Source organism: Aegilops tauschii, chromosome 2 (assembly GCF_002575655.3).
Source record: "Aegilops tauschii subsp. strangulata cultivar AL8/78 chromosome 2, Aet v6.0, whole genome shotgun sequence".
NCBI lineage: Eukaryota > Viridiplantae > Streptophyta > Magnoliopsida > Poales > Poaceae > Aegilops > Aegilops tauschii.
In genome coordinates, this window is record NC_053036.3 from 170,647,910 (window position 1) to 170,674,746 (window position 26,837).

Here is a 26,837-nt window from a genome sequence, read left to right on the forward strand (position 1 = left end):
CGAAAGTTGTTCAGAGTCCCGGATGAGATCCCGGACGTCACGAGAGGTTCCGGAATGGTCCGGAGGTAAAGATTTATATATGGGAAGTCTTATTTTGGTCGCCGGAAAAGTTTCGCGCTTTATCGGTATTGTACCGGGAGTGCCGAAAGGGGTCCGGGGGTCCACCAAGGGGGTCCACCAGCCCCGGGGGGCCACATGGGCTGTAAGGGGTGCGCCTTGGCCTATATGGGCCAAGGGCACCAGCCCCAAGAGGCCCATGCGCAAGAGATAAGAAAAAAAAGGGAGAGTCCTAAAGGGGGAAGGCACCTCCGAGGTGCCTTGGGGGGGAAGGACTCCCCCCTGGCCGCACCCTTCCTTGGAGGAAGGGGCAAGGCTGCGCCCCCCCTCTCCCTTGGCCCTATATATAGTGGGGGGAAGGGAGGGCAGCAACATCTAAGCCTTGGGCGCCTCCCTCCTCCCCTGCAACACCTCTCTCTCTCTCGCAGAAGCTCGGCGAAGCCCTGCCGGAGACCCGCTACATCCACCACCACGCCGTCGTGCTGTTGGATCTCCATCAACCTCTCCTTCCCCCTTGCTGGAGCAAGAAGGAGGAGACGTCGCTGCACCGTACGTGTGTTGAACGCGGAGGTGCCGTCCGTTCGGCACTCGGTCATCGGTGATTTGGATCACGGCGAGTACGACTCCGTCATCCACGTTCATTGGAACGCTTCCGCTCGCGATCTACAAGGGTATGTAGATCCACTCCTTTCCCCTCGTTGCTAGTAGACTCCATAGATGCATCTTGGTGAGCGTAGGAAAATTTTAAATTATGCTACGATTCCCAACACCTGCCACGTGCGTAATGGCACCGTGGCTGGCGGCCGACTGTCCGCGGACTCGCCGGTCTCCTCCTTCGGGTCTTCCATCTCCTCCGTAGCGCCAACGAGTACCCCTATAAGATTCTCGATGTTTGTGATTAGATGGGTGGTGTGTGAGTTGACCTCTCCTTGCTCCTGAGCCTGGCATGACGCTAGACCCCCCGAAAACCAGTTCTTCGCCCGACAACACCATCGCCATCGCTAGAACCCGCTCGGGCTTCGCCGGGATGCCTCTGACGGCGATGAGACGAGACGAGGGAGAGAAGGAGGAAGGCGTGGCGGTAGTTAGGGCGAAACAAGGTGCTGGAGGAGCGTATAAGCATTAAAAAACACAGCAACCATCCGTGGTACTGGCCGCCAATGCCATTCAAATACAGCAACAAAAATGCCTGGGCGTGGCACGTGCTTAGCGTCTGACAGGGAAGGGGGCCGCGTTTCCACCCCCGTTTGAATTTCGAAATCGGATCCGAAGCCGTTGCGTTGGGTCCACCACCCGCTGGAGGACGCCCCACGGTTCTCATTTCTTCCCATTTTCTCTCGCACGCCTCCCCCTCTTCCGTTCCGCGCCGAGCTCTTCCTCCCTCCCTCCCTCCCTCCCCCCTCCACGTCCTCCTCATCCGCCGCCGCCGCCGCCAGGCGCGTCTTCCTCTACAGCCTCTTTCTCCCGCACGCCCGCGACCCATCCTCTCAGCCCCCGTCGACGGGAGGCGCCGCCACGCGAGGGCGCGGTGAGGTGAGACGGATTCAAAACCCTCGGCTGAGATTCCGAGGTTCGCCCGAATGGATGCCCGGATTTCTCAGATTTCCGGCTTGGGATGTCTAGATTTCTTGTATTCTTGGGGCATACTTTGGGCCTTGGACCTTTTCTTGATCCGTTCTGGGAATTTCGTGTTTAGGGTTCTTCCGATGGGGAGCTCGGATATGGCGTCGCAGCCGCAGAGCGACAGCGTCAAGGTGGCAGTCAACGTCCGGCCGCTCATCACGCCGGAGCTCGTCCTCGGATGCACGGACTGCGTCACCGTCACGCCGGGCGAGCCGCAGGTATGGTTTTCTTGGTTGCCTTTGGTGTTCTTGGCAACATGCGCTCCCAGGATTACAGATTGAACTGACGGATGGGCGGGCACATGATAGATTCAGATCGACACGATGTGTTCTGGCAGTTGATTCATTCATTTACCAATCTATTTATCTGCTTTGTTGCCATCCGGGTGGTCCGTGGAATCATGTCTCTGTATTCTCGAGAAAATAAACATGGCATCTGTGAATTTTTGCTTCTTGGAGCATAATCTGGGCGGCCAGATCCACCAAGGGCTTGGGTGCACATGGGAGATGAGCCGTGGGGCCCTGGTTCTATGGCTTAGGAGTTAGGACCATTGTCTTTGCTGATTTTGAGCACACTGTTAAAACGTGTTATATTTTCACCGTTGAATTTTTCTTCCAGAACATTGGAATCTATTGTGCCCATCGGAATGAATGCTGAACCAGTATAATTTATATGATAACCACTTTATCAGGAGATTTCTTTTTCTGAATGGCTTATAAGTCTATAAATAGATGTTTATGGTGCTCTTTTGTGCTATTGTAGGTTCAAATTGGCCCACACGTCTTCACTTATGATCATGTCTACGGCAGCACGGGATCTTCTTCTTCATTGATATTTGAGCAATGTGTGTATCCACTAGTCGACTCATTGTTCTGTGGATACAACACCACTGTGCTAGCTTATGGCCAGGTACTTATTTTGTATGTTGGAAGTATTTTCCACACGTGCAATTACAATTGGTTGCTTTATAGCATTGCTCCTAGCTGTTACTGTTGTTCACCTAGCAGCTAATTAACCTTTATTGACAGTTTTATTAGGAAGATGCTTTACTTGTTGCTGTTTTGTGAGTGTAACCGTGTCATCTTCAATATTTACTCTAGCATCACTATAAGGATATCCGTGCGTGATTAAAGGGAGACATCTATTCGATATTTGCGCTAGGGGTTTATCCATCACTTTGCACAATGTGTAATTTTTAGACTATAGTACATTACTACATTGAGAGCCATAGTGTAGCAACTACGGATTCATCATGTCAACTTCTTTTTAGGAATGCCTATCATATGATTTTGTAGCCTTAACTTTTCCACATGATTTATGAACGAGTGTCATGCTTAAATAAAATGAGAAAATTACCACTTTGCTTCCAACAATCCAAACAACATTTATGCCTCGTTTAGTTATGGGATCCCTAAGCCTAATATCCAGATCTCAGTATAGAACATAGACAGTAGCCAGGTAACAACCAACAGTTATGTCTTGAGAGTATTATTTTTGTTCTTGGATGTTTATCTTCTAACTTGCCTTTTTCTCATACAACCTTTAGACTGGATCCGGGAAGACATATACGATGGGCACCAATTATTCTGGTGAATCTAACTGTGGAGGAATAATTCCACAAGTCATGGAGACGATATTCAAGAAAGCTGATGCAATGAAGGGTGATACAGAGTTCTTAATTAGGGTATCCTTCATTGAGGTATGCTAGCTGGTACTCACTCTGTTGCATATTTCTTGAACTAAAACCACGACAAGAATTATGGACGGAGAGAGTAGCACTTATCTTTACTTCAATATAATTGCAATATATATTTTGCTTATTACCATTTGGTGTGTGTTGCTGTTCACATCAGATATTCAAGGAGGAAGTATTCGATTTGCTTGATGATCCTGGGTCTGTTGCAAAAGCAGCAGCGCCTGCTAGAGTGCCTATTCAGATTCGAGAAACTGCAAATGGAAGCATCACACTTGCTGGCGTGACGGAGGCTGAAGTCAAGTCAAAAGAAGAAATGGCCTTGCACTTGGCACGAGGATCTTTGTCACGCGCAACTGGAAGTACAAACATGAATAGCCAGTCAAGGTAAGTCGCATATACTTCGATGATGCGATGAGCAATTTTGTTTACATGAACACCTTTACTGTTGACTTTTGTGTTGCCATATGTGCTATTTGTTGGATTGGTTTTAAATTGGGACCATGAGCAGATGAGCTACTTGCATGATTTTTGAAAGTTTAAGTGTAGACATTCAAATATTTTAAGCAATTGCTTTGGACAGTGACATGCCCTAGAAAAACACAATGTTGGCCAGTAATTTTGATTATACTGTATTTATAACTTGTATTTCAATGGACATTTTTTCTTTGCAGTCGCTCTCATGCTATTTTTACGATATCTATCGAACAAAAGAGGACCTCTAGTTCTGCATCTGAGAAGTCAACTAGTAATGAATATGATATTTTATCATCAAAATTTCATCTAGTTGACTTGGCTGGTTCTGAGAGGGCTAAACGAACAGGAGCTGATGGATTACGGCTTAAAGAAGGCAAGGACGGATCTTCTTGCATTTGTAGATGTTGGTTTAATTCAGTATATAACTGCTAAACTGATATTGAATATGTTCTTTGTATCTTCTGGCTATAGGGATACACATAAACAGAGGCCTTCTTGCTCTTGGCAATGTTATTAGTGCATTAGGTGATGAAAAGAAGCGGAAAGAAGGAGCATTTGTCCCATACCGGGACAGCAAGTTAACTCGCCTGCTGCAGGTATGTATACCATTACTTGTATTTCTATATGACCTCTTATTTTAAGCCAGAAAACTGAAATGTAATATGTGGCTAATGGTTATTTGTTCTCTTGCAGGACTCTCTAGGAGGAAACAGTAAAACCGTTATGATTGGTAGGTTTAGAGTTTTGCACACTTATATCCTCGTATTGCCCTACTGGGAACAATACTAAAATCAAATTTCTTTGCCATTTATTTTTTTGCAGCTTGCATTAGTCCTGCTGATTCTAATGCAGAGGAAACCATAAATACACTCAAGTATGCCAATCGTGCACGGAATATTCAAAACAAAGCAGTGGTATGCTTGCTCTATCCTTAAAGAAACCTTTACATCTTTTATTTGGGTTGCCATCACTTGCTTATCCTTCTGTGTCCTATGAATAGATCAACAGAGACCCAGTTACAGCAGAGATGCAAAAATTGAGGAGTCAATTAGAGCAGCTCCAGAGTGAACTTCTGTTTTCCCGCAGTGGGAGTGCAGCACTAGAAGAACTTCAGGTTGGTTTGGTGCATTGACCAATCAGATTAGTTCATTTTATCACTAATGTTCTTTTCTGCATCTTTCAGCTGCTGCAACAAAAAGTCTCTCTACTTGAGTTAAAAAATTCAGAACTGTACTGTGAGCTCAAGGAAAGGGAAATGTCTTGTGAACAGTTAGCACAGCGTGCAATTGCTACCCAGGTATTGATGATTTCTTTTGTTCTTGTGCTTGAATCGTGCATGTACTTTTCTTGATTCAGTGAAGCCATAATATACTTCTGTACATAGTGTTATTTATCAGTGCTTTATGAGTTCACCCTCCTTACGTAATGCAGCATGTGGGTGTATCTCTTATGTGATATTTGTATGTCTTCATGATATGCAATTACTTATATACCGCATACCATTTCTCTGTACCATCTAGATAATGTAATGTAGCCTATGAGTAGCCCTGCCAATGTAGCACAATACATAACAAATATTTTATTTGTTGACAGCTGGAAAAGGATCAGCTCATGTTAAAGCTCGAATCAGCACGCAATGGAAAATCGTGGGATGATATTGAAAATGCCGGTAGTGAGCAGGTGTGTACAATGAAGTGTCTCTAATCAAATACCGCTTTGTGTGGACATTGTCATACCACCCTACTTGAACTGTTATATTATTATTTTCTGAGTAGGATGTGGACCTTATGAAGACCTATATATCGAAGATTCAGCAGTTGGAGGCTGAAGTAACACGGCAGAAGTTCACCACTGCCTGTAGAAATGGTTTGCATGATCGACTTGCACTGGATAAGGGCATGCTTCTAGACGATCTAGGTTCAGGTTGTGAAGTAGGAACGCTCGAAGTGTCAAGTAAGTTACTGAAACACGTTGATACCATGCGTTCGTGACACTTCCTCTAACAGGCACCCTTCTTTTTCAGGTGAAGTTGATGAAGAAGAAAAGGAAAGAGAACATTCATCCATACAGGAGAAACTGGATATGGAGCTGCAAGATCTAGATAAAAGACTTCAGCAAAAGGAGGTACTATTTTTCTTTCTTTATGATTGTAGTTGTTTGTATATGAATTTACAACTTGTCTGGCTTGACCTTGGCATTTTGTTTACATGTACTGAATATTTGAATATTCTTCATTCCCCCATCCGTTGTAAACTCGTGTTCAAAGATAACCACATTTAACCTATGATTCTTATAGTTTTTACTGTTCTGGTATTCTTTTTTTGTTCCACCTGGAAGATTGTAATTATACCTCTTTTTAAATTTAAATTTCTGAAGGCGGAGATGAAACAATTTGCGAAGAGTGATACCTCTGTTCTCAAGCAACATTATGAGACGAAGTTACATGAGATGGAACAAGAAAAGAGGGCTTTTCAGGTTTCACCTGGCTTAAATTTGCTGATTCCTTTTCCCCCCCTGAAACAGTAGTAATCTTAATTGTGTTTACAGAAAGAAATTGAGGATCTCCGTCATGCACTAGCAAAACTATCTTCCTCAACTGATGAGTGCTCACACAAAATGAAAGATAACTATCTTCAGAAGCTGAGCATGCTTGAAAATCAGGTTTGTGCATACATGAATTGATCTTTTCTCTTTCTCAGATACTAACTGGCCACCATTATGGCAGGTCTCTCAGCTCAAGAAAAAGCAGGATGCTCACCAACAGTTGCTACGACAGAAACAAAAAAGTGATGATGCAGCTATGCGTTTACAAGGAGAAATTCAACGCATCAAATCTCAGAAGGTTTTCCTTTCCTTCCAAATGTTCCCAAATTTAATGCCGTTTTATCATCTGACATATGTTCTTTTAAATGTTATCTTAGGTTCAACTTCAACAAAAGATCAAACAAGAATCCGAGCAATTTAGATCTTGGAAAGCGGCTCGTGAAAAGGAAGTGCTTCAGGTTACTGTTTTGACTGTTTGTAGTTCATTTCTTCTGTAAGCTTGCAATCTTTTAAAGGACTTGTGGTGAGAATGGTGTGTTTATATTACCAGCTGAAGAAGGAAGGGAGACGGAATGAATATGAGATGCATAAACTCCTGGCTTTAAATCAGAAGCAGAAAATGGTTAGTTTTCTAACAAAAAATCCTTGTTGTTGCTTCCAAATAACTTGGTAGTTATGCCAGCCTCCTCCATGTAGGTTTTACAGCGGAAAACTGAAGAAGCTACGATGGCCACGAAAAGACTGAAAGATTTGCTCGAAGCAAAGAAGTCCACCCGTGATGCACATGGTAAGAAGCTACAGAGAGTGACTTCTTTTCTGCTGCTACTAAGATATTTATGTGCTCATATGTCCCAACTGATGAATTGCTGCCTTTTGGTTTTGATTTGTAAACTTGAAGGAACAGGAGCATCAGGGATTCAGGTGCTCTTACAAAAACCTGACAATATTTCGGTGAATACAATAGGCTTTTGTACTTTAACGTTGTACTATGTCTGAAATATTCTTTTAACATGTCACTAGGCCTTGATGCGAACGATTGACGATGAACTTGAAGTAACTGTAAGGGCGTATGAATTACGTTCACACTATGACCGACAAATACAAGAGTAAGTCTCAGGTTCCTTCTGTTGCTATTATAAGCTTTTGTTGCTAGTACTTTCTTGCCTGGTAGTGTTATCATGTATATGTGCATTGTATCGAACAATTTTGATGATGGACAAAAAGGTGAACACGGTTTTAGTCATCGGAAATGAAACAGCCCATGTGAAAATAATTCCTTTCCATACCAAATTGACCATACCACTGGAGAGATTGATGCCGAGCGTGTAGAGTAGGGTCAGCTAAAATCTGCAAGGCTTGCAAATATATAGGCTTATATCCTTCTTGTTTCAAAGGCACATAAGTGTTGAGATTTTTTCCAGCACATAATTTATCTGAAGGGAAATCATGGGCTTTCACAGTTCAGTAAAGTTAGCTCTGATCTGTTTCTTTATTTATTTAAAATCGAAAACTGTTGTAACTTGTAACTGTGAAATTCTACATGCACTGGTTGAGTGTTGTCTTGTGCATTAAAATTTGATGTATTTTACATAAACTTTTCTTTAAAACAGGAGAGCAACAATATCTAAGGAAATAGCAAAGCTGAAGGAGTGTCCTGAGGCTATGTCTCCTAGCGCTAGGAGTTCCAGAATATCAGCACTGGAAAACATGCTGTCATCATCATCTAGTGCTATGGTATCCATGGCTTCTCAACTATCTGAAGCGGAGGAGCGGGAGCGTGTGTTCAGTGGTAGAGGCAGATGGAACCATGTAAGGTCCCTGCCTGATGCAAAGAACACAATGAATTACCTTTTTCAGTTAGCATCATCTTCAAGGTATGTTGTACTTGTCTTTAGTTTCCAATGATGTTTATATCTCTTATGTTGTGTAATCAGTACTACCTGTTTTTCATGATTGAAGTTTCCTAAAACAAATTAAATGGACAATCCCTGGTTTTTCCTAAATATGTTCTAATTTTCTGTATGTCGCTTCAAGGTGCCAACTACATGATAAGGAGGTGATGTGTATAGAGAAGGATCTCATCATTGGCGAACTGAAAGAAAAGGTGGTTGCGCTTAATGGCAGAACTAGACAGTTAGAAGCACAAGTTAATGACCTACATAACCAAAATATGCAGGTAAATACAATATAATTGTGCACTTTTATTATCACTGAAATATTGATGATGCATTTCATTAAGCAGATACGGTTGCAGTTATCACTCGCACACTGATACTTTCTTCTAATTGACAGCTTTTCGCTGCAATGAACAATGCGAAGAAATCTGGTAGGGCCTCAAGGCGTGATACTACTATTGATCCAGAAGATGGTCAAATTTATGCTTTGCGGAAGGTATCTAGCTACCTTCCTGTTTTCAGTTTCGTCTAGATTACATCTGGTGACATTCATAGGCAGTTTTTTCTCATGTTGCCCATCCTGTATGTAGAGTGCTCGAGGTTCCCAATTCAAGCATGGTAAGAACAGTTTCTACTGGTCAGATGACATGGACATATCAGATGCCGAGGAGTCGGGAGAATTAGAAGATATGAGTGATGATGGATCTGATACAGATTGGGTAGAGTCATCCAGGAAAATCAATAATACACGGCGGCGAACATCCAACCCGAGTAGAAACAATTCACTTACAGATGTGAAGTCAGAGATGCCTAGTGAGGAAATTCCCACTATCCAGAAAGAGCATGCTTCTTCACAGTGCTGCTCGTGCTCATCAAAATCGTTGTGCAAGCTCACCAGATATTGTGAGTGCAGAGCTCTAGGCTCACAATGTGGTACTGGTTGCGGGTGTAATGCTTCCAAGTGTTCCAATAGGGTGCGCGTCGTCAAGGAAGAAATAGACGATGAACCACCATCCGAGAAGGAAGGTAGCGAGTTTGGTAATGTTTCTTCTTCAGAGAACGGTGCCAAAATGAAGGACGAAGTGAAGCAAGGAATCATGCTTCTCGAGAATGCTATGGCTGAGAAGGAAACTCAGCAGCCAAAATCAAGAAAGCCATTGGCGGACATTGGAAATACCGATGTAAGCACACTACTACTCCCTCTATTCCATATTCTAGTGCGTATAAGGTTTTGGGTCCTATTCCAAATTGTAGTGCGCATAAGCGCCTTTAGTCCAATATAACCCTCCACTGGATCAGCGCAGCAAAGCTGCATGCACCGCCACATGCGTGACAGGCCAGCAGACAAGGGGCAATTCTAGTCCAAATAAATATGCCACCTCATGTCTAATAAAGGGAATGCCACAAAACAACACGCACTATAAAAGGGAATGGAGGGAGTACTATTTCAGGGAATACGGAACTGTCGCTCGCGACCAATCTAGTTTTTGCTGTTATGGACATTTTTGTACTGTCACTGCCTCATTTTGGGTGCATAACTTTCAGGCGAAACAAGGTGGGGCAAAACCGAAGCAGAGGAAGAACTGGCGCAAGTCGGCAACAATCCAGCTCGTCCCTACGGAGCCTCCTCCACCAGCCCCAGCCTCTGCACCGGATAACGCTGAAGCCGCTCCACAGAACAGAGCCGACATTCCCCTGAGGCTGCCGAGGGCAATGTCTGCCGCAGAGAACAACCCTCTTACAGACCGCAATGCCGCCAAGGCAGGCGAGTCCGTGAGCAGCAACAAGGACAACGGCAGCGTAGCCACGACGAGGGTACCGGCTCCGGCTCCGGCTCGGTCGAGAAAGAATGCTGCCATGGAGAAGGAGAACCACCTGGGATGATGATCATCAGCCTGCCAGTGATGAGCATGTTGGCACTGACTGCCGAAGAGGACGAGGTTAAAACTGTTATAACCAACGAACGCCGAGATCCCCCGTGGAGATGATCGGTCGGATCCTTTTGCCGAGCCAAGAATTGTGTTTTCTGTGGCATCCGACCGCGGAGTAGCGTTTCTGTTTTCTGTAGCCGGTTCTCCCGGGGCATGTCAGTTAAGTTAAAACTGTGTCTCTCCATACTGGATAGGTTTAGATGTGTGTGTGTTTTGTAAGCCAGTTTTGCTGGCTCGTGTACTGCTGTGGGAGGTTACCTGACAGATGACAGTTTCTCTGGTGTTGAGATATGCATGTGTCTGTGTTTGCCTTGGTCTCGGTACACTTGATTGTTAGATCCATCCCTGGCAGATGGACGGATGGGAATTCTACAAAGCCATTCATTCATTCCCATGCATGTTCTTTCTCGCCTGTGTGCCTGTTTGATGCTGAACCTGAAGCAGCAAGTTTTGGTGGGGGGCTGGGCTTTCAGTTTCCCTTAAAGAAGTGTGGTGTGGCGAGCATGATTACGACCTGGAAGTTGGAAACCGGTCAAAATCATGGGTCAGATTGAATGACATTTGAAGCCGTTAGGTTTGACTTGCCATATGAACATACAGTACCACCCAACAACCCATTGCCTGAATTTAGTTTTTTTTTTTTCGAGAATGTTGCCACCCAACAAGGCATTGGATTCAGCTCAGCAGCTTTCCCGGCACGTTTGAACCCCTCTTGAATCTAATTCCAACCCAACCCAACCAAAACAAATCGTCGAGAATCTGGTGACCAGTTTTCTTTCTGGTAGCTGAAGTGCAGGGTCAAGAGAATCCCATTCTTTGTCGCGCCCGTGCGTCCTTGGTTAATCTCCTCTCCTCTGCCTGCCAGTCCACACACATCCTTGTCGCGCCGTACGACGCGGTTAGCAGCTGCTCTACCCCGGTTCCGATGTGAATACGGCGACGCACGTGAGGGCGGGCGTCGCTTTCGTGTCGCCACCTAGTACTCCTATTACAGTATTTGATTATTAATGAATCATGTTGCGCCTGATTATCTTAGATTAATCGGATTGGATTAGAGTGCCATGCCCGGAGCTCGAGACTGGCACAGCTACATTACCTATAAGACTACTCACAATGAAAGTAACATAGGTAGTAACATCACACATATCTAGATAAAATAGATGATGTGGCAAGTAATAAATGAAGAAAGAGTGAAAAGTGGTAACATAGCTAGTTACTAGTAGTAGTAGTAACATCACACATATCAAGGCAAGATGTGTTTATACCCTAATAAATGAAGTGCTCCATGTTATCACACATATGCTACTCCCCACTATAGAGGTAGTAATATAGACTAGTAACATGTCGATATTACTACTCTATGTTACTACCCATTGTGGCTAGTCTAACGGCTACTTAGACCACGACGTAATAGGCTGCTACTACTGGTAGTAATTAATTGGTGGTTAGTGTCAAAAAAAGGGGCAGGACGTTCAGTAGCCGTTACGAAATTCTGTGGACCAAAACGTCTGGTCTCTTGCTTCTTTTTGTCTGACGGGGAATTGGGAGACGGAAGCGGCCCATGCGCTTGCTTCACCTGTGGCTGTAGCCGCCCGGTGCACGGGAGGAGGCGGTGCCGTGCTGGATGCTACGTTGCCGGGACGTGCAAGTTTTTATCTATCTTGGCACCCGATTCTGTAGTATATCCACTGCTTGTACTATCAATCTATCTCGTCGAAGGAAAGACGGGACAATTTTCTAGCACAAAAGCGTCCAAGCGGGGAGAGCGGTGGGGGGCACACACTCCTTTGACCCGGACGGCTCCCCCTCCCCCTCCTCCGTTATTGGTGAGAGGTGCCAAAATTTCAAAAGGCGGGAACACAAGGGGCCTCATCTCATCATTGTCGCCATTTGCAGGGCTCTGGATTGGCCGTGCCCTTCTACTCACGGGCACAGAGCAAGGGGCCCCAAACTAAACTCTTCTATTAACCCACAGTATTTACCTACTGGGGTACGTATATTTTGCTACTCCCTCCGTTTATTTTTAGTCTATATATAAGATTTGCTTAAAATCAAATTTTATAAAGTTTGATCAACTTTGTCAGAACAAATATCAACATCTACAATACTAAAACTACATAATGAAAATTAATTTCATGATGCATTTAACAATATTAATTTCATATTGTGAATCTTAATATTTTTCTATAAACTTAGTCAAAGTCGATAAAATTTGACTTTGACCAAATCTTATATGCAGACTAAAAAAAGAAGTACTAAACATGGTCCCACACATTCTAGCATCTTCGCCGGCGTGACGGGTTATTTTTCTTGTTTAAAGCCAGCATGCGTTTTGTTGCGATCTGCATCGCTCGTAGCGATAAGCGCTACTGTTGATTGAGTGAATAATTATTACGCGCAATTGGCAACGGTTTTGCGTATCCCGGTGGGTAAATAGGGAGCATCCGGTCGTTTAACAAAGGCTTTTATATCCACAGGAATCACAAGCCCGAGATCCCGCGTCAGGAACAGAATTTACTGCACCCCGTGTCACGGATCGGAGAGTCAAGCAGTTACGATCTTCTCGTTTAAAACCTGAGTAGTAGATTCGCAAAAAAAAAAGAAAAAACCTGAGTAGTAAAACTAACGGATTGAGTTACACAATATCTCCATAGTATCTCAGGGTAACTGACGTTTGCTAACAACAATCTCTAGCACCAGGAGTTGAATGTTTTATCATCTAAAGATCTATATTCATCACAACTCACCATTTTTTTTTATAAAGGGTGGATTTTATTTGCTTAAAATGAACCATCAAAAAGATATATAACACAATTAGTACACACCCGATCTTTTACATAGTTAAGATGCATACAACCAACACCAGCTCATACACACACACGAAAACACGGCGGTTACTAGCAGAGTCATATAAGACCAAAGCTATGCGTAGGACAAATTCACCATCGGAATAGATATTAGCAAACCCCCTTGAACATAGCCAGCTTGGTGAGTACTGCCGGCTACTAGCAGAGTCATATAAGACCAAATCTATGCGTAGGACATATTGACCACGTGAATCAATGTTAACAAAATCCCTTGAACATAGCCAACTTGGTGAGTACTTTCACCTCATTTCCATACTACGGCGAGTTAAGATGGTTACAACCGTGAACACACCTTCTGGTAACATAATGGCATCGACCCTGGTATTATAAATCCTGTGTGTGAAGTTTCTTTGTCGGATTTTGTATTTTTAATAACCCCTTCTAGTGCATTAATACACTACGCCTTCGTAGCTGTACTGTACTTCAAGTACAAAAGGTCTCTTTCATCTAAGATCTGCCAAGTTAAAAGGGTACAACGTCCCTCGTGCAACGTGAAAAGCGATAAGTGTGATCCATATCACATGTTCCAAAATAATTTTATAATATTATTTTTTCAAGCAACATATAGGAGCCCTCCATTCTAAAATATAATGCGCCCGCGCTTCCCGAGGTCGAACTATGACCATAAATTTAACGAACGAGACCGACTGCGGCGGGTGAAAAAATTACATAATTAAAAACTTCTTTCGAATACGAATTCACTGATATAATGTTTGCTCCCGCCGCAATCGGTCTTGATAGTTAAATTTACGGTCAAAGTTGAAGCACGGAGATAAAGAAAGCACTACATTGTGGAATGGAGGGAGTACTACTTTTTCCTCAAGTCAAAAGAGAACTGACCAACTTGCAAAGAAAACAGTCCAGTCGAGTCAACGACTATATCACACAAGCGATAAAAAATATGACACCCTACAACACGATGGCAGTTCTCGGACTGCCGCTCCGGCTTCCGAATCTCTATGACGAATAGCCACGAGGCGACACACTACTCGACTCTATCAGTGATGCGGGATAGTGGACGCCCCCCACAACAAAACAACGATTTTCAAAGCCATCACTTCCACGCCAGCAAGAAGAACGCACCCTAGACAAGCCCGAGGCTCTGCCGCCCAGGCGACTAAAGTCAGCCCCATTCATCAACATGAAGATGATTTTTAGAGCTGCCACTTCGACTTGCACATTGGTCATGGGCCCGTGCACAGTGCACCCAACTAGCCGTTGGTGAAGCCGTAATAAGCCATTGCCTAATAGTGAAAAGACCGAGCCTCCAAGGAAACACCCCTAGCGGGAAGCGACGAGTATGCCACCAACACTGCCCCAAACCAAGGCCAAAAACTTTGGTTTTGACCCCGATAAACGAGACTCAATGACAAAAGCGGCGAAGGGGCTCCATGATAACGCCTACATCGAATGTGGTCAGTGCTAGGCTTTCACGATAGCTCACCACGCCCATCATCGCGACAACCTGCCTAAAGAACCGTCACCACCCGAGCCGCAACAGCGTCATATGGTGCATCTCGCCGCCAATGTCACCAAACACCACATCCAGCAAGCAAACCAAGCATCACAGGACACTTCGCGCCGCTACGAACATGCGACCCCCCTCGATGCCAGATCTGCGCTAGGATGAATGATCAGACAACTCCAAGCCCCACCAAAACATAGCCATGTTGTATTAAAAAAAGAAGAAGATAAGTTCATATGCTTCCAAGGTCCCAAAAATTGGCTTTTACTCCCTCTATTTCAAAATAGATGACCCAACTTTATTGGGGGGAGTACGTGACATGGAAATCAACGCCACCCACTCCATATCCACACATACGTAGTCGTAGAGCACAGCATTTTTCTATGTTATCAGCGACCCTGTGCTGCAAAAGGAGCACCGGATGCCATGCCATGCCTAATTAAAGATCGAGCCACAGCCCTACCTTTTGCCCCTGGTTCCCTCGAGCCATTCCTCCCCATTTCATTAGCACCCAATCAAAGCATTTATTTTTCTAAACCACCGTCACCATCGCCATCACTGCTCATTCCTAGTGCTGCCCACTGCACGGTACGGCCGGCAGCGCAAAATAAGTTCAAATAAACCACGCTGCTTTGCTGCGCCTCTTGTCCTCTTGCTCATTCCCCCCTCACTCACTCCCTGCCCCAGCTGCTGCCCTCGGCTCCCGCACTGTCACAGCGCACGCTCCCCGGCCTATCCGCCCGCCGCTTGCCGCCGACCGCCTCCGGTCCCCAGTCCCCTTTCCCCGCGGTGGATTTGCAGCAGCAGCCAGCGGTAGATCTATCCACATCGGCCCCGTCCCTGTCCTCTTTCTCACCCTCCCGTGCCCAGCCACTCCCGCCCCATCTTTCTTCCTCCCCAGCGAAATCCTTAGCGGCCAAGGCTTCCGCTCCGAGCTCCAGCAGCAGTTTTAAACGCGCCCCGGAGAAAGCGGGGGACGAGTCGCACTGCTCGCTGGTTGTGGCTTTCGGTGGCGAGCGGCTCCATAAAGCGGCAAAAGGCTCCAGGGGCCGGCCGGCCGTGGGTTCGGCGAGAATCTGCAGGTACCCGACGCATCCTCCCTTCCTTTCTCGTCCTCGGCGCTTTTACTTTTGGCCTCCGCGCTCTGTTTCTTGGGAAAATAGATTTCTTTCGGGGGACGGACGGGGGGCGCAGGCGGGTTTCTTGCGGGATTTCGGCCCGTTTTCCGTTACTAAACGAGAATAAAATCGCTCATCGGCATTGCGTGACTTCCTTGTGCGTTTTTTGTTGCTTCCTTTATCTCCCAGGCTAGAAAGAAAACTCATGCCATCGTTCATCTGGCCGTCCGCTTACAGATTAAAGGCCGCATCTGTGGTGGAAATTTTGTTTTCAGGTCAGGTGATGCCCGCGGCGGAGGATTGATTTGTCCATGGACGCGCGTGCGGCGATGAGACGCTCGGTGCGCGTGGCGCCGCCGCCCCTGGCTGCTCGCGCCGCCGTTCTGCTGCTGCTGCTGCTTTCGGCGCTGCCGCTCTCGCTGACCTACACTTACGAGCAAGACGGTATAAAATACTACTCCAGAATCCTTCTTGGTCCAGTAGTAGTTGGCACTGTCATCCAGGGGTTCCAGATTATTTATTTATGTTTTCCTGACCTACACTTATGTCCTGTAGTACTGCGCATATTATTCTTATGATGCGTGGGATAATGCAAATATTATCATTCTTGTAATAATCTTATGTATAGTACCTTATGCTGTGTTCTTTTATTTGGTTTTAATAGTGTTCGCGATAAATGGCCTGTACACGGCGCTGGGATCCCCGTCTTTGCCTGGATGGGTTACGAATGGCGGCGACCCCTGCGTCGAAAACTGGCAGGGCGTTGGATGCGCGGCATCCAATATCACCTCCATGTATGTGATTAGTGGTGCTGTGTTGTTGCTTGATTTTCTCTGTCGCTGAGCTCTTTATTTGGTTATCTGAACGATGTTTTTCTTTTTCTTTTTCTTGGGTAGAACTCTCAATGGTATAAATTTGGGTGGACAGCTGGGTAACACACTGGCGAATTTCACGTCGATAATCACCTTGTAAGTTGATCGCATGTGGAGTTTGGGTTTGCGCTTTATTTGGTCCTAAACTGACACTATGCTACTGAGTCGTTGCATAACACTTCTTTGTTTATGCAGAGAACTTAGCAACAACATTATTGGTGGAACCATACCTGATAATCTACCGGTCACAATTCAGCGCTTGTATGTCCATTCGAGCATTCTGTTGCCCTTCTCTCCACTTGCCTAGCTATTTCTTTACTAATCCTTCTCCTGTCAATCATAGTTTCCTCTCAGGAAACCAGCTAAGTGGGAGCCTTCCAAGTACATTGTCGACGCTTACACTTTTGACAGACATGTAAGTATACTATTACCAATGCATGACCACCAGCTCTCAGAAAGTTAAAACTTCCCGGTTAATTTCTCAAACTGTCCCTCTTTGTGTTCTTTTGCTTTGCAGGTCCCTCAGCAGCAATCATTTGTCTGGAGAGATACCAGATGTATTTTCAGCACTCACCGGACTTATAAATTTGTAAGAGCGCGTTGACTTCTCTAATTGTTTACATGCTAGCATTAGTTGTTATTCGATGCTCCATAACAATGACAATCGTCAATCAACCTTCTTCATTAGAGATTTTTCTTCCAACAACTTGACTGGCCCATTACCGCCTTCGATGGGAAACTTAAAAGCATTGACTACCCTGTGAGTATCTATGCCTATTTTCGTTGATAAAGTGTGCTAGTGTCAAACAACTTTAAAAAATCTGCTATTGGCGCAGGCATATTCAAGACAATCAAATATCCGGGACCCTGGATGTCCTTCAAGATCTCCCTCTGAAAGATTTGTATGACAACTCTTTTTTTACGGAAGTTCCTAAAGAACAAAATAATTGCTATTTCACTCTTTTGTAGATTACTCCCTCTCTCTGATAACTTTTTTGCATTCGATAGGAATATACAGAATAATCTTTTCTCTGGTCCTGTGCCTCCGAAGTTATTCAATGTCCCAAACTTTCAGTAAGACACTCCTCCTTTATCGAAATATTCTTCTTGATTATTTGTGTTTGTATGCCTCTAGTTGGGAATATTAGAGTCATGTTTAAGGACAAGCCTTTCTATCCTTTTCTCTTCTTCTAGGATGTCCTTCTATCCTCTATTCGTACTAACAATTTAACAACTTAATGAGTAACTTGTGTTTATGCTGACAAAATTTGCTCTCCTACACAGGAGGGATGGCAACCCATTTAATACTAGCATAGCTCCATCTCCACTGCCTGCTGCACCAGCACCATCTCCATCACTATCACCTTCAACAGGGCATGTCCCCTCAAAAGAACCTACAAAGTCGCCTGATGTGACAAATGGAAATCCTCCAGCATCAGGAAAACATACTATTTGGACAGTCAAATTCGTCGGATACATTCTTGTAGGGGTGGTATCAGCAGTGGTTATTGTGTTAATGGTAATGTTTTGTGTATCCAAGCACAAAGAAAGGAAGTCAAAGAAGGTATTTAGGAAGTCAAAGAAAGATGTGTATCCGAAAAGCAAGATAGGAAGGGAACCTCAGAGGCTTGGAGAGCCTAAAATCAAGGAAGTGCCGGAAATAAAGGAACATTTGGTAAAACCTACGAATACTGTAGGGAAAGGTCCTAATTCTTCTCTCTTATCAAGCAAAAGAATTCTTGTAAATGTCTTAATACCCCCCCCCCCCCCCCCCCCCCCCCCCCCTACTGACATGTGAATTTTTGACAGCAGCTTCAAATGTGGTTTCTAATTCAAGTGAGGAGCTGAAAGTCAATGCATCAATGAAAGGTGAGTTGCAGCAACTAAAGTAAATGCCTATATGTGTTGTAATTTACTGCTTTGCAAATTTGAGTGTATAAAACACTGGCATGGCTGAATGGTAGCTAGCCAGTCCTCGGCTCCTTGCGTCTATATTGACTCTGACATTTGAAGGTTGTATGTAACAGCTCCTAATGTTGCTTATAACACAAAGGAAAGGGAGGCTACATTATATTCACCGATGAGAGGTAAAAGAGAACTGAATAAAATACTGTACATTATAGATGTTGGTATATGAAGGTTAACCAAAATGCTGATATAGCAGCTATTCCTGGGGTGATCACGAAGAAACAAAAGGAACATGTTATTGATATGGAAAAATCTGATGATTTTGTGGAAGAACCACTGCGTCTTCCGCAGTCTGTTGCGCCGCGTACTGAAAAAGGCACTGTCAGTCCCAGTGTTCGTACTAAAAAGGGGAGAGTACCTTCACTTGGGAAGATAGATCTTAGAACTACTGTCAAGTCCTTCTCTGTTGCATCCCTTCAACAATATACCAACAGTTTCAGTGAAGAAAATTTGATAAGAGATAGCAGGTTTGGTAAAGTATATCTGGCAGAACTTCCTGATGGAGAGGTACACACTTTAAAATAAACATTCAGATAGTTACTATAGTAAGATTGCGTTGGTGATGCCATTATCAGTTCTACACTTACAATATTGACTCGGTTTGCAGATTTTAGAAGTTTTGAAGATTGACATTGATAACTCAAGAGTACCAGTTGATGTCTTTCTAGAACTAGTTGTGAACATTTCAGAACTAAGTCATCCTAATATACTTGCGCTTGTGGGATACTGTGCGGAGTTTGAGCAGTGGCTACTTGTCTACGAGCATTGTAGTAAGATGACTCTACATGATGAACTCCATTATGTTGATGAACCCAGCAACGCATTGTCATGGAATGCCCGTCTCCAAGTTGCTGTGGAAGCAGCAAAGGCATTACAGTAAGCAGAAATAATTGCTGTAAATTTTCCGACTCCTGTGCAGTTTTTAAATATGACTCTGAAAATGACATTTATATGTTGATTTGCAGATATCTTCATGATGGCCGTCAACCACCGCTTGTACATCAAAATTTTGAACCATCTGTTGTTCTCCTTAATAGCACTTTGGCAGTCCAAATTTCCGAGTGTGGACTTGCATCGTTGTCTCAGGTAAACAATGATGAAAATATTTTAGCATTGCATTTTGCAGAACTTTTGAGGTTGTCGCGGAACTACAGATGCTATGAATCACCATTATGTGCTACAGCAATATCTCTAGAAGGCTGACATTAGTTATGGAGAGAAAGGTCTAGAGAGTCTCATGCTGATTTACAATGAAGAAAAGAAGCATGTCACATGTCAAATTACTTGGGGTATTAATCATGGCATGGGCTGGATTATATATATGGACAGTGTTCTAGAATTACACATTTTTACTGTCTGTGAAACCTAAATGCACTACATATATGTTCGCTAATTTAGGCTGTCTAGGCATAGACATAGCTATGCATGTGTAAATCATGATTTGGTGCCTCTGATGTGTTATTCGTGCCTTTATATCCTTTGGCTGCTGTTCTTCTGTCTAGTCTAAAGATTCTCTGTGAAATTTAGGATTTGGAAGAGTATTTAATTGGCAAACATTCTCGTCATATAGCAACCATGGCAACCAAAGAATTTGTGATAGATGAGAAAAAAGAGCTTGGTTTTATTATTTTACTCATTCATAAATCTTGTGCTCTTTTGGGTGTCAGTTATCTGGCAGTTTGCATGCCTTATTCCATTATGAAGCCCCAGAAGTGCATGAATCCAGATCATTCAGTGATCGAAGCGACGTTTACAGCTTTGGTGTCGTTATGTTGGAACTTCTAACAGGACGTGAACCTTATGACAGGTAAGCAATCCCCATGCCAGCTACTTTTCACACCCATCAATCATGCTTGTTTTGCTTGCAGATGAGTTCCCATGAATTTGAACTTAATATATTTTTTTCCCCATGAAATGGAATTGCAGTTCCCGTCCACGTGCTGAGCAACATCTGGTGCGATGGGCCTCTACTCAGCTTTATGATATTGATGCCATAACAAAGATGGTAGATCCTTTGATTAGAGGACAATGTTCTGAAAAGGCTTTGTCGCGTTTTGCTGATGTCATTGGCAGCTGTATTCAGGTAATATATGTGTGATCTGTTGTATCTAATATCATCGTTTACACTAAGACGAGCTGTGTGACTGACCTGAAACTTGTTGCGCAGCCTGAGCCAGAATTCAGGCCACCAATGTCTGAAGTTGTCCAAGCCCTAACTCGTATGGTCAGCGACGCGACGAAGGCTTCTATGTAAGTGGCTTCCTGAGACGAGGAAGAATGCCGAAGCCTGTCACAGAAAATTCGAGTAGGCGCCTGGTGAGGGCCCCTGATGAGCGTGCCGTTAGGAGAGCTTCTGGCCAGATTCATGGCTCGAGTGATACTTGCGTACTTGCAAAAATGTCTTTGATCGGCGATGATGCAGTAGTAGGATGGTTCAATTCAACCGCTGAATTTATCGGCTGGTGATGTGCAGAGGTCTGCATTTCATTTTCCTGTAGAAGCTGTTTGTCCTTGATAGGACCTAAGACTAGCCAACAATGTGTCTCTGTGGTCGATTCATGCTTGTGAAACTTGTACCTATCTGATTGCCAGTTTGCCATGTTATTTAGTCTGTAGTTTCAAGAACATCTCTTGATGCCTAGTTCCAGATGGTTCTCCAGATCATTTGTGGGACCTCTCTGATTCGCAGGATTTTGAAAACACAGGAATAGGAAAACTGATTTTGAAAACATGAACAAGAAAGGCATAGGGTTGGAGCGACAAGCCCACTTGAATTTTATAGGATTCATAAGGAGTGTTTGATGTTGCCGTGTGAAAAACAAAGAAATTTTTTGGGACATGGCTAGCGGGCGCCCGAGCGCCCGTTGGTGGGAACTAGCGCTCATCCAAATATGGAAAGAGCAGCTGTCACGCACGACTGTAGTTCACTAAAAAAGGAACCATGTCTTCGCGTGCATTTATTTAGGGATTCAAAAAAATTTAAAAACTATAACTTCTGATTTAAGTGTCGAAATTCAATTTCGTTTTCACAGTTGGCTTTCTCGCGACGAGTTCTTCGAAACTAGATCTCATATAGATAGGTTTCATCTAACTTTTTTTTAGGCAACTTTGGATACGATGGAGGCAACTTTAGTGCTATAGAAAAGCAACTTTATTTTTTTCCAGTAGGACTGCCTATTAGGTTTGGTTTGTGTAAATTTTTTTGAAAAAACCACACAAAACATGATGCACCTTTAGTGCTACATATGGAAAAGTCTAAGTTCATCATTGATGGGGCTATTGAAGGCAAAACAAAGACAATAACTTTCAGAACGTTATGCACTTGAGTATAACACAAAAAAATTAGCAAATTTTGGGGTGTTTTTGTGCAATTCCAGTGCATTCAACAGGCAACTCATGTGTGTTTCCTATTGGTTGGTTTGTGTAAAATGAGAAAATCAAGAAAATGTGTGCAAGTCCAACTCATCTTGTGTGTGTATACAACTATACATATCTGCATATAGCAATTGTTCTAGCAAACTCTAAGCAACTGCCCCCCTAGCAGAAATCCACACAATTGTTCTAGCAAGATCCAAAGCCACTATTCCTAGAAAAAATCCAAGCAATTATCCTAGAAAATCCAAGCAATTGTAATACCAAAACACAATGCAAAATTATTTATAGCAAAACCAAGCCAATGGATTACCAAACAACAATGCAAAATTATTAACTGAGCAACTATCCTACAAAACCAAGCAACTGTACTATCCAATCCAAGCAACTGTACTATCCAATCCAAGCAACTGCATTACTAAATAACAACTATGAAAAAATTGTCCTAACAAAACCAAGCAACTGTCCCTAGCATTCCTACTTAGATTGTCTATTTTAGGCAGAAAAAACGTATGACCAACTTGAATAGCCTTTGTGGACAACTATCTTACCCCCCTCCCCATGCAACTTATCTATTCTAACAAAAATCCAAAACAAGTCAATTACAAAGAAAACACAAAATGAAAATTGTTCTAGCAAAATAATCCAAGCAACTGTCTAGCAAAACCAAGCAACTATATTACAAAAAACACAAATGCAAAAACCTGTTCAAAACGAATCCAAGCAACTGCCCCAACAAATCACGAGAACATGACAATGATAATTAGTTGCCTAACAATGATGATTGGTTTTCATGTCATCGCTAATTAGTTGGCTACGATCCTAGGACAAGTTGTCTGTCGGTGTAGCTCATGTTGCATGTACTTTGAAACATAGTGGTGGCATACTCAATAGTGTGGTAGACAATTTATATGTGAATTTAGTGAACATCATGGCCATGGGAGGCAACTTATAAAGACTTCTCCTTGATAGGCAATTATAGTAGGCAAACTGAAAAGAAGTTGCTTTCCTATAGCACCAAAGTTGCCTCTACAGCACACAAAAGTTGCTCAAAAAAAGTTCGTCGAAATATACCCATATGGGATCTAGTTTTGAAGAACTTGTCGTGGAAAACCCAATGGTGAAATCGAATCTAAATTCCGATACTCGACTCAAAAGTTATGGCTTTTTAAATTTTGTAAAACCCAAAAAAATGCACGTATTCTTTCTTTCTTGACTTGTGTTCGGACGGGACGAGGATCAGATAGTTTCCTTTTTTGTATTGTACTGATGACACACACCCTTTATGGCAGGTTTGCTCAGATGCAACTCGTGCCGTGTGAGTTTTTTGTCGCATAGCGCGTGCGCTCGGGAAGCCCAATTAGCGCAGCTGCATCGATAAGTATTTGGGAATTTTTTGAGGTCTGGTGGATGTTAGATTTCCCATGAAATATACTATAAAAGATGGACGTGTCTAGCGAGCAATCGTTGGCTCGCTAGTGCTCCGTGGCAGCTGGTAGTTTTTGTTAAGTGTTTGTCCCCTTGTCTTTGATTATGGTAGTTTTTGTTAAGTGTTTGTCCCCTTATCTTTGATTAGGAAAGATTTTCTGGTCCCAACTACTTGAACAAGAAATAGTCCATCAACATGCGTATTAAATGGTCCACATGCATCCGATTGTGTCCTTTTTTAGTCCATGGATAGCTTTCTATCATTTAATTATTTACAAATTTAAAAAACTAGAACTTTCAAACCGCACATCGAAATTAAGATATGTTTTCACTTTTGAAACCCTCGTTACGTGCTCTTCGAAATTAGATCCTGCATGAGCATGTTTCGTTGTGCAATTTAGTCCCTCGTTTTGTGCAACTGCTTAGGAGTCAATGTGCAACTAGCTGACAGTGGTTGTGCAACTTCCCGCCTACCCGTGAACGTGCAATTTTTACTGATGTCACCTCCACCCCCAAACTATTTACTTCTAGTGAGATGTGCAACTTCGTTTGTTGTCCAGTGCAACTTCGTTTGTTGTCCAAGCCAACTGCCTAGCAGTTGATGTGCAACTTTCCTCATGCCCGTGGATGCGGTCAACTGCCTAGTAGTGGATATGTAACTTCGGATACTATCACAGCTAACTGTCTAACAGTGATGTGCAACTTTCTCTAAATGTGTGGTTTCCCTGCTAGCACCTGGTCGAAACCACCCCTGCTAGTGAAATGTACAACTTTCCTGCTCTGCCTATATGCAACTTTTCACTACCCTCATGAATATGAAATTTCACCATCCAAACTACCCATGCCTGTGAGATGTGCAACCTCGTATGTTGCCCCGGCCAGCTGCGTAACAGACTATGCGCAACTCTGTTTGTTGCCCTCGCCAACTAAAACTACGTATTCACAAGTAGGAAGAGGTAAGGAGTTGCACATCGACTAAATAGACAGTTGGCTTTAACAACATACTAAATTGCACATGTCGTTAGTAGTGGAGGTGGGGCAGGGTGTGCAAATATTGATAAACTACACATCTACGAGTAGGGAGGAGGGTTGCACATCAACTACTAGGTAGTTGGTCGGGGCAGTAGACTAGTTACACATCAAGTTGGGTTACGAACACAGAGGAATTTAGCTCATACAGCTCCAAAAATTGGTTTTTAAAAAAGTTGCACCATACAGTACTAAAGTTGCACAATGCAGTACTAAAGTTGCACCATATAGCATCAAAGTTGGCATAAAAAAAATTCGTTGAAACATATCCATGCGGGATCTAGTTTAAAAGATGTCGTCGCGAGGAATCCAATGGTGAAAACGGATCTAAATTTCGACGCACGGTTTGAAAGATATGGCTTTTTAAAAATTTGAAAACCCAAAATAGTTGCACAAAGATCTATTCTTTTCTTTTCGATGTGACCAGTCTTACCACATACACTAGCAGACAAAAAAAGTACACATGCATATGAGTGATAGAGCGGCCGCTCGTTCTCTCCAATGAGCGCACGTGCACTTTTAAGATTTTAGGATAAAAGATTTCATAGAAAAAAAGATCATATAAGACCAATCCTATGAATCAAAGGACCAACAAAGAATTTTTTAAGGGTTTCAATCCTCCAAAAATACCACTTCCTCCGTTCCATAATGTAGTGCGTCTATTCTTTTAAGATTTAACTTTGACCATAAATTTAACAAAATAAATGATTACGGCGGGAGCATGACAGATACCTTTGAATTCGTATCGGAAAGAAGTTCTGAAAGGTATAATTTTTCAGTAAAATGATTTATGTATTATTGATCTAATTTATGATCAAAATTAAATCTCGAAAAGTGTGAAACGGAGGTAGTATAAAATTTCTTTGAATCAAAGGAGTCCTGAATGTTCTGAAGTGAAAAACATGGTATTGCTTTTCTTTCTCTTTTTTTGGGAAAAAATCATTCTTTTAATAAGAAAAGGCGCTTAAAGCGCCAATATAATTAGCTCAGTAGCTGTGACGCCCTCGATTCAATCGTACACTAATCATACACGCAAATGTGTACGACCAAGATCAAGGACTCATGGGAAGATATCACAACACAACTGTAGACACAAATTAAAATAATACAAACTTTATATTACAAGCCAGGGGCCTCGAGGGCTCGAATACATAAGCTCAAAAACACAAGAGTCAGCGGAAGCAACAATATCTGAGTACAGACATGAGTTAGACAAGTTTGCCTTAATAAGGCTAGCACAAAAGCAACAACGATCGAAAAGGCAAGGCCTCCTGCCTGGAAGCCTCCTAACTACTCATGGTCGTCGGCGGTCTCCACGTAGTAGTAGGCATCGACGGTGGCATCTGGCTCCTGGGCTCCGACATCTGGTTGCATCAACCGGAAAGAAGAACAAAGGGGGAGCAAAGCAACCATGAGTACTCATCCAAAGTACTCGCAAGCAAGGATCTACACTACATATGCAACATTATCAAAGGAATGCTGTATATGTGGACTGGGCTGCAGAAATGCCAGAATAGAGGGGAGAACCTAGTCCTATCGAAGACTAGCATCTTCTAGAAACCACCATCTTGCAGCAACAGGAGGGAGTAGAGTAGCATAAAGTAAAGTAGTAGTAGTGTTATCAACCTCGGCCAGAGATTCTTTCTCGACTCCCTGCGAGAAAGCAATCCCAGAGCCATACTATCCATTTATCATATACATGTCTCATCTCAAGTATCCAGTTCTAGTTGTATCGATCGGGATACAACTCCAAGTGTCCGTTACCGTAGGACAGGCTATCGATAGATGTTTTCTTCCCTGCAGGGGTGCACCAACTTACCCACCACGCTTGATTAACTCCGGCCGGACACACTTTCCTAGGTCATGCCCGGCCTCTGCCAAACAATACGCCGCAACCCGACCTAGGCTTAATAGAGAGGTCAAGCATGCCGGACTAAACCTATGCCCCCAGGGGTCATGGGCCATCGTCCCGGGAACTCCTGCACGTTGCGTGGGCGGCCGGTGAGCAGACCTAGCTACCTCCTTAAAAAGTCGGAGCTTACCAGTCCAACCCGGCGCGCGCCGCTCAGTCGCATGACGTCTATTAAGCTTCGGCTGATGCATACGACGCAGAACGCCCATACTATGCCCACGTGATGGTTAGTGCTATCAGGCCAGAGGCCCCTCGGATCAAATATCCAAATCCTAATGGATTAGGAATGCGCGGTAACAAGCAGAGACTCACGAAAGATGTGACCCCGTTGCCCCGTCTCGAGGACTTGCGGCAAGGGCTAGGAATGCCCGGCCATGCCTCGTAATTATCTCGCGGGCACCTTCCAGGTCAACCCGACTCCATATCACTCGCGGGTACCCCTCAGGGTCGACCCGCCTTTCTAAGAAACGGTTGTAAAGTCCAAGTATCCGTGTGTCCAAACATCAAGGGGAAAACCCGAGGAATCACCCCCGGTGAATTCCACTCGATGTAATCATCAAGGTGAACATAAGAGGAACCACCCCCG

The 26,837-nt window shown here is 43.7% G+C and overlaps 2 protein-coding genes across 7 annotated transcripts; both read left to right on the forward strand.

Annotated features, from left to right (window-relative positions):
- The first annotated feature begins 1,445 nt into the window (after positions 1-1,445).
- Positions 1,446-10,543, forward strand: LOC109772196 (kinesin-like protein KIN-4C). 3 transcript variants are annotated; one of them, XM_073508273.1, is made up of 27 exons: positions 1,446-1,590; positions 1,754-1,898; positions 2,443-2,589; positions 3,227-3,379; positions 3,534-3,760; positions 4,048-4,223; positions 4,322-4,446; positions 4,544-4,580; positions 4,673-4,764; positions 4,851-4,964; positions 5,034-5,147; positions 5,444-5,530; positions 5,626-5,803; positions 5,874-5,974; positions 6,227-6,325; positions 6,398-6,511; positions 6,576-6,692; positions 6,772-6,852; positions 6,945-7,016; positions 7,091-7,181; positions 7,293-7,315; positions 7,415-7,500; positions 8,005-8,268; positions 8,429-8,570; positions 8,687-8,785; positions 8,880-9,470; positions 9,835-10,543. In XM_073508273.1, the coding sequence occupies exons 2-27, from the start codon at positions 1,764-1,766 to the stop codon at positions 10,171-10,173; spliced, it is 3,804 nt and encodes a 1,267-aa protein (XP_073364374.1). In that variant the 5' UTR covers positions 1,446-1,590; positions 1,754-1,763; the 3' UTR covers positions 10,174-10,543. The 3 variants fall into 3 exon arrangements, with proteins under 3 accessions (XP_073364374.1, XP_073364375.1, XP_020186473.1); XM_073508274.1 differs by having other exon boundaries at positions 7,299-7,315; XM_020330884.4 differs by having other exon boundaries at positions 1,450-1,627.
- A 4,646-nt stretch (positions 10,544-15,189) lies between these two features.
- LOC109772197 (protein STRUBBELIG-RECEPTOR FAMILY 3) lies at positions 15,190-21,135 on the forward strand. 4 transcript variants are annotated; one of them, XM_020330885.4, is made up of 19 exons: positions 15,190-15,634; positions 15,946-16,114; positions 16,335-16,464; positions 16,567-16,638; positions 16,738-16,803; positions 16,886-16,957; positions 17,060-17,131; positions 17,231-17,302; positions 17,379-17,444; positions 17,551-17,616; positions 17,827-18,245; positions 18,355-18,411; positions 18,570-18,629; positions 18,704-19,017; positions 19,118-19,386; positions 19,476-19,596; positions 20,178-20,317; positions 20,437-20,593; positions 20,678-21,135. In XM_020330885.4, exons 2-19 carry the CDS (start codon positions 15,982-15,984, stop codon positions 20,762-20,764), a joined length of 2,373 nt encoding a protein of 790 aa, XP_020186474.1. In that variant the 5' UTR covers positions 15,190-15,634; positions 15,946-15,981; the 3' UTR covers positions 20,765-21,135. The 4 variants fall into 4 exon arrangements, with proteins under 4 accessions (XP_020186474.1, XP_020186476.1, XP_073364377.1 ...); XM_020330887.4 differs by having other exon boundaries at positions 18,707-19,017; XM_073508276.1 differs by having other exon boundaries at positions 15,229-15,634; positions 15,908-16,114.
- The last annotated feature ends 5,702 nt before the right edge of the window (positions 21,136-26,837 follow it).

What these genes read in the sequence shown, in the direction of transcription:
- LOC109772196 (XM_073508273.1), top strand. Translation starts at nt 1,764, where the DNA reads ATGGGGAGCTCGGATATGGCGTCGCAGCCGCAGAGCGACAGCGTCAAG. An exon ending in AACGCATCAAATCTCAGAAG is followed by an intron (nt 6,693 to 6,771) that starts GTTTTCCTTTCC and finishes ATGTTATCTTAG; the next exon opens with GTTCAACTTCAACAAAAGAT. An exon ending in CAGTTAGCATCATCTTCAAG is followed by an intron (nt 8,269 to 8,428) that starts GTATGTTGTACT and finishes TGTCGCTTCAAG; the next exon opens with GTGCCAACTACATGATAAGG.
- LOC109772197 (XM_020330885.4), top strand. Translation starts at nt 15,982, where the DNA reads ATGGACGCGCGTGCGGCGATGAGACGCTCGGTGCGCGTGGCGCCGCCG. An exon ending in CTACACTTACGAGCAAGACG is followed by an intron (nt 16,115 to 16,334) that starts GTATAAAATACT and finishes TGGTTTTAATAG; the next exon opens with TGTTCGCGATAAATGGCCTG. An exon ending in GCATCCAATATCACCTCCAT is followed by an intron (nt 16,465 to 16,566) that starts GTATGTGATTAG and finishes TTTCTTGGGTAG; the next exon opens with AACTCTCAATGGTATAAATT.